The sequence below is a fragment of the Lupinus angustifolius genome, unplaced genomic scaffold, assembly GCF_001865875.1.
Source record: "Lupinus angustifolius cultivar Tanjil unplaced genomic scaffold, LupAngTanjil_v1.0 Scaffold_318_15, whole genome shotgun sequence".
NCBI lineage: Eukaryota > Viridiplantae > Streptophyta > Magnoliopsida > Fabales > Fabaceae > Lupinus > Lupinus angustifolius.
In genome coordinates, this window is record NW_017727702.1 from 17777 (window position 1) to 25115 (window position 7339).

At 32.1% G+C, this 7339-nt stretch overlaps 1 protein-coding gene across 1 annotated transcript; it reads left to right on the forward strand.

The window, feature by feature from the left end:
• The first annotated feature begins 1285 nt into the window (after positions 1–1285).
• On the forward strand, positions 1286–6084 carry LOC109340989 (SWI/SNF complex component SNF12 homolog). Its single transcript, XM_019578773.1, has 3 exons — positions 1286–1431; positions 1473–2825; positions 5379–6084. The coding sequence occupies exons 1-3, from the start codon at positions 1286–1288 to the stop codon at positions 5446–5448; spliced, it is 1569 nt and encodes a 522-aa protein (XP_019434318.1). The 3' UTR covers positions 5449–6084.
• Positions 6085–7339: the final 1255 nt, after the last annotated feature.

Consider the following 7339-nt stretch of genomic DNA (forward strand, 5'->3'; position numbering starts at 1 on the left):
GTTTGAGCTATTTTTTTTTTCTTTTCACTTTGCCATATATCTTACATAATCTCAAATTATATCATTTTTATTAGACTTGTGAATTGATTTAATAATCTTAAAATATATATTTTTGTGTACCAATTATGATTAAGAAGCCGGATTATCTTAAAACAATCAAATGCTTCATTTTTATTTTTGTCCAATGGAAGAGTCGTAAAAAACCTTAAAAGGGAAAGATAAAGTGTGTAAGCATGATACTAAATGATGCACACGTACACAAAAGAAAAATAGATACTTTTAAGAAGAAAGAGAAAAAAATTTATCTATTTTGTTTCATTATGAGGTGATCATCACATTTCCTACTTTATGTCTAAAAATAATTATAAAGCTTCATTTAATTAAAAAAAATTATAAAAACAAAAATTAATATTTTAATATTATTTTGTAAAATTTGATTGATTAGATAACTTATTTAATTGTATAGTTGTTTATAAACATAACATTTTTGTACTTTTTTTTTAATCCTAGAACCATAAGGGCCACTAAAAATTCTTTTCTATTTTTTATTCACTCACACTAAAAGTTCTATCTTTTATTCATATTTAGTTGTACAGATGTTATGCAGAAAATGTTATATTCCAACAAGTATACCAAAATGAGTTGATTTAGAGGACTTTAGGTTCCAACCCAAATGTAGAATGCGAATCTTTTCTTAAAATTACCACTTTTCTTCTCTACTTTTTTGGTTTTTCTACTCTTAAAAAACAATTTCAGCTGGTTTAGTTCAATATCGTGCATTTCACAGCACTGTGTATTCGAATTGTTCTTTAGTATATATGACTACTTTTACATAAAATATCATTGTTTTTTTATACCAAGTGCCAATTTTCATTGAACTTCATTTTTCAACAAGTTTGCATGTTACTAAGATTCTTGTTTTGATTTCAACAGCAACAGCAACAGCCAACAACAATGGATAATTACGCAAGGAACTTTTTCTTTGGAAGTTCTTCTTCAACAGCCACACAACCCCAACAACCTAACACCATGAACATGAACCAAAGGAACCACCCACCCTATCTTCACCCACAACCAAATCCTCAAACCCCAAGTGGTGCATCTCACTTTCTTAGTCACTTACCAAATCCTCAAACCCCAAGTGGTGCATCTCATTTCCCTAGTCACTTTCAGTTGCTTCTTGCACAAACTCAGTATGCACATGCACTTGCTCAAGCACAGATCCAAGCCCGATTGCAGCCTCAGTCACAAGCTCATGCCAGATTGCAACCTCGGTCACAAGCTCATGCCAGATTGCAACCTCGGTCACAAGCTCATGCCAGATTGCAACCTCGGTCACAAGCTCATGCCAGATTGCAACCTCGGTCACAAGCTCATGCCAGATTGCAACCTCGGTCACAAGCTCATGCCAGATTGCAACCTCGGTCACAAGCTCATGCCAGATTGCAACCTCGGTCACAAGCTCATGCCAGATTGCAACCTCGGTCACAAGCTCATGCCAGATTGCAACCTCGGTCACAAGCTCATGCCAGATTGCAACCTCGGTCACAAGCTCATGTCACATTGCAACCTCAGCCTTCAAATCCTCTCTTACAATCTCAACCTCACCCTTTTGTTGCCAACTTGCATAACAACATAAATACTAATGTTGCAAATGTTGCTAATACTATGGCTGCATCCGGAAATGCGAATCGGGTGAATCTAAGGCCTATTCGACCAAAAAAGAAGGAGTTATCACAGAAACAAATGCTTAAAAAGGTTGCTACACTTCTACCTGAGTCTCCTTTGTATACCCAGTTGCTTGATTTTGAGAATCAGGTGGATGCTGAATTGGACCGATATAAATTTGAATTGCAAGAGGCTTTCAAAAGGCCTTCTTATGTTCAGAAAACTCTCCGTGTTTATGTCTTCAATACCTTCTCAAATCAGAATATACATGCTAACAGAAATGGTGAGGAAGCTTCTTGGTCACTCAAGATAGTTGGAAGGATATTGGAAGATAATAAGGATATTTTTGAAGCTGGAACTTCTTCACAAGCATCAAAAAGTCCTTCATGCCCAAAATTCTCCTCATTTTTCAAGAAAATTACTATATACTTGGACGAGAACCTTTATTCTGATGATCATGTTATTATATGGGACAATGCTCGCTCACCAATTGAACAAGATGGTCTTGAGGTGAAGAGAAAAGGTGACAAAGAATTCACTGCAAGGATCAAAATGGAATTGAAGAATGTACCTGAGAAGTTTATGCTTTCACCACAACTATCTAAGCTTTTAGGGTATCAGCTTGAAACTCGTCCAAGAATAATAGCAGCCCTTTGGCTCTATATCAATTCTAGGAAGCTAGAAATCTCAAATGACCCTTTCTCCTTCATTTGTGACCCTTCTCTCCAAATGGTTTTTGGGGCAAATAAGATGGAATTTCAAGAAGCTATTAAGAAGTTACCACAACATTTGTCACTCCCTCAACCTATTAGTTTGGAGCATGAAATCAAGCTTTCTGGAAATCCTACTTCTGAAACTGAGTGTTATGATATACAAGTTTTTGCGCATCCTCCGTTGGACAATGATATTTCTTCAATCTTGGCAGGTCGTGAGAGTCAAAAGCAGATTGAGTTTTATGATGATATAATTAGCTCTTACATTAAGAAGGTCCATGAACATCAAAGAAGAAGGGCATTCTTTCATAGCTTTAGTAACTCTCCTGAAGATTTTATCAATGCTTCCATCGCTTCTCAGAGTAAGGATATGAAACTTGTTGCTGGAGATGCTAGTGACAGTGCTGAAAATAAACAACGTTCTAAATTCTTCAATCAACCATGGTAAGTATTATGGTTGTGATTTATCTTTGCTATTTTTTTTGTTTAGAAATATGCATGCATAATACATATCTTATTTGTGTATGAACCTAATGTTAGTATTTATTTCCTAACATTAAGAATTGAAGACATGAGGTAGAGTGATAACTCTATTACCATAGGCTTCTCGAATGGAATGACAATCTCCCTTTATGTGATTCCTTTGTTCATGATATATAGGATTTATTGCAATTTGTATGGCACCCATATTGTCATCATGTAATGGAGTTGGTTGTGATTGTGCAAACCAATCTCCAAAAGAAGACCACACTACTAAACAATTTCATAGCAAGTTCCACATATGGCGCAATATTCTCCTTGAGGGAATGACTTAGAGACTCAATCTTGTTTCTTGAATTTCCATGGAATTGGAGCATTTCCTATAAACATACAATGTATGCTTGGAGTTTGGGCGATGAACCAGTAGTAAAAAACAGCTACGAGTAGGGATGCCAAGGAGATATCGAATAATGTGGTTTTCAATGGAAAGATAGAAAAATCGAGGATTTTCTCTAAGTTTGCTTACTCGTGGAGAACGAAAGAGTCATTGGGCCGAGTTATGGTTAGGAAGATAAGACTATCGATCAACTTACGATATAAAGTTAGGTTTTGTAGAATTTAACATTCATCTCGTCTATATTTTACATTAACTTCCTCGGGGTGTCATCAGTAGTTGCTTTAGTGAGACCAACTAACTGAATTACACATTCAATATATTTATGATGAGTCACAAAGATACCTTTATGTTGATACTTAACTTCTAACCCCAAGAAGTAAGTAAACTAGCTAAGTTATTTCATGTTAGAAGTAATCTGCAACAATTTCTTGACCATGGAGATAACCTTTTAATCAGAACTAGATACCACAATGTCGTCCACTTAAACAAGTAGCACTACAATTACTTTGGAAATCCTTTGTAGGAAAAGGTTTATTGGATTTGTGTGAAGAAAAATCCAAGCTATACTTTTGATGCATGTTTAAATAGCACGTACGGATACGTGTGTCGGATATGATACGTATCTGATACGTTAACATACATTTTTTCTAAAATATAGGATATGATACGTTCATGTATACACGTATAAAATAATAAAAAACACATAAAATATGATAAAATTATAAGTGTAAATCAAAATATCTAAAGTAAAATAAGTTGTGGATCGGAGAGTACCGACTAATGGAGGATCAATGTGGTGTGACAGTATGTTGGTATGAGTCTTTGTGGTCTTTAAATAAGTTAGTGTTTATTGAAAATGAATTTATCTTATCATATTTTATTGAAAACGAATATATATCCTATATTTTATTGAAAATGAATCTATATAACCTATATTTTATTGAAAATGAATCTATATATTCTATATTTTATTGAAGACGAATCTCATACGTCTCTTGATATATATTTATTTTATTTTAATTTTTTAATTTTTGGATACTCTACGGATACATATCCTTCGTGAATCTGAGCGTATCCGTGTCGGATACGTGTCGGACACTGACACGCGAGGATATTTGACGAATCTGTGCTTCATAGTTTAAATCCATATAAAAGTTTGTAAATAATATTAAGTTATTGGGTAGGCATACCTATAGGAAGTTTGATGTAAACTTGCTCCTCATAGTCAAGGTAGATTCTTGCTTATTTCCAAGAACAACCAGCCTATCCTTGTAATGGTCTATAGGTTCATTAGAGCAAAAGTTTATATTGAATATGAATTTGTTACCAAGAGGTTTAACAGACTTGAGTAATGGACCAATATCTAATGTATGCTTTTGTTTTAGTACTTGAAGTTCTATTACAATCACTTGTTGTGAACATGCATGTTGCATTGCTTGTTTATAGGACGAAGGAATAGGAACATGTCTAAAGTTTCTGTCAAACATAAAGGGGCTGAAAAAGTATACTTTGTTGTGGGTTGACCAATGCAAGTACCGTGTCAATTGGAAAATAAGGGAATTTGTATGTGTTGTTGTATGGTTGCTTTAGTAAGAAGCCGATGCTCTTCACAAAGTAGATCATAGAGGCATGCATCCATGGAGGGTATTGCAGCTCTATTATTAATAAGAGTGGATCGAATACCTTCAAAATCACGTCGCAATTTCATAAGTAATTGATCTAGTTTAGTAGTTTCAAGAACTATTTGCACTCAAGTAAGACCTTCAGTTGACAAATTTTCATAGATAATGTTAATGTATTCAGCCCCCAAAGATACATGAATGAGAATAAAAGTTAGAAGTCAAGAGACTCTCTTGTTGAAAAATGGCTAAGACAATATGACAAGAATATATGTGAACATATATATCTTATATATTTTATAAAATTACAAAGTTTAATTAGGTGAAATTCTTCATGTGCATATGCTGCTCTCCAATAAAAAAAAGCTGATGACATGCTATATTTCTATTATTGAATAGCATTATAAGCATCCAGAAAATTTTAACTGAATTTTGTTTTTTTTTTTTTTTTGCGTGAAAATGATTGTTAATTGATTTGTGTTCATGTTGTAATATTTTCAGGGTTATGGATGCGTCCATCCGATACTTGAACCGCAAAAATGCTGGAAATGATGCACCTGGAGGCTCCTAAGAAAAGGTTATAAAAGTGGCATCCCTTTTCAAAATTTAAAATAAATAAAAAAACAATATAAAACTGTACCTGCTCTATGTGCTTCTTATGTTTTATAATCTTCTCTAGATATAGTGTTCCAATCCTCATACAAAAAATAGAAGCAATGAACCGATGAACGAAAAAAGAATTCTAGTAAAAAAATTTCGAGTTTGTAGAAATCATGGAGGTGAGGATACCCTTCGAAATATGTTTATCAGGATTTTATATATTATACATCTTTAACTAGTATATAAAATAGTAAATGATGTTTAACTAAGTTTGGAATATCATTTGTGTAAATTAGAATCCCTCCTTGATATGATTTCTTCTTCATATGGATAGATATAGGATTTATGCAGCAATTTTAGAAATTAAATAGCCATATGAAATGTTGTGCATAACGTAAGAAAATTGTATTGAACCAAGAAAATTGGTTTTCCCTTGCTCATTTTCGAGTTCCTCAATCATTTTTGTACCTGTTGTTGTTTCGCCTATGCTTATATATGTTGAAAGTAGCCAAGATTAGTGAGTGTGAATAGTAAAATTGACACTCCTCTTTTTATTCAGTAATGATGTGTGGAATTTTTAAAAATTAAAATAGAGATTAAACCAATGACACTCTTATGCCATGGTTTGATTAATTTATTCTAACTGTCATTTAACCCTATAATATTAGGCCCGGAGAAATAACTACTTCAATTGATTAGTTTGGTCATATTTTTAAAATATTACACGTAATTCATGAATAGATGGAAAACTAATCTAAAGTGAGTTTGGTTATAAAGTGAGAAAATGGAAGAATATCCACACTTAAATTATTTATTGGGTTGATATTTCAATACACTTAAATTAATCAAGTGTGTATAACTTTAATTTCCCACTGTATACCAAATTTACTTTTGAGGAGTTTTATCCATCTTCATAAATTATTGAAATATTTTATAATTCTTTAAAACTTACTTTTATCAATATGTCATTTAAAGCGAGTTTGAGTTTAAAGTGAGAAAGTAAAAATGTATACACACTTAAATTATTTAGTGGGTTGAGCTTTCAAAACACTTATTAATCAAGTATTTGTATAAAACCTAAGTTTCTTACTTTACACCAAACTCGATTTTGAGGAGCTTAATTGTGAATAAAGGGATTTCAATACACTTAAATTAATCAAGTGTGTTTATAACATTAAAACTCGTTTTTGAGAAACCTTACATGTGCCAGATAAGTCATTCAAATAATTTCTAATTCTTCAAAATTCACTTCAAGTGGATAAAGGAAAAAACTCATATCTAAGATAAATGAATACCTAATTTTATCCGAACTTTTTTACAAGAATTAAAAAATATAAAATAACAAAGTTAAAATTAAAAAAAGTTGCAAACAACATTCTGGTCTGTAATTTTAAAGAGTGAAATTATCCACTTATGGACATTAAAATATATATTTTGAGATTTTATAGAAAATATATATTTTCCTATAAAACATATTTTTAAATGTCTCATAAATAGCTTTATCATTTTTTATTGTTCCATTCTCAGTAATAAAATCTTTAGTTATTCACGATCTTATTTAATTAAGTTATCAGTTTTAAAAAATCATTTAATAGAATATTACAAAAATTTTAATCACATGTTATCAAATCATTTAATGAAATGGCCCCTGGTGTGGGAGGGGCAAAATGGAGAATGAGTGGTAATGGTCATAGCATTGAGAAGATGGTGTGGAATATATTTTTTTACTTTATTTAATTTGTGTGGTCTAGATAATGGATTAAGTCTTTTATAAGTGTAGATGTTGATATTGCCTATAATTCTATTCTTTTATTTGAGTTCATATAATGATTTTACACATATAAAATAGATTATGGAATCAT

Bases quoted from the DNA above. Each gene is read 5' to 3' on its own strand.
- LOC109340989 (XM_019578773.1), top strand. From the start codon at position 1,286: ATGCCAGATTGCAACCTCGGTCACAAGCTCATGCCAGATTGCAACCTC. The intron at 1,432-1,472 runs GCTCATGCCAGA...AGCTCATGCCAG, and splicing joins GATTGCAACCTCGGTCACAA to ATTGCAACCTCGGTCACAAG. The intron at 2,826-5,378 runs GTAAGTATTATG...TAATATTTTCAG, and splicing joins AAATTCTTCAATCAACCATG to GGTTATGGATGCGTCCATCC.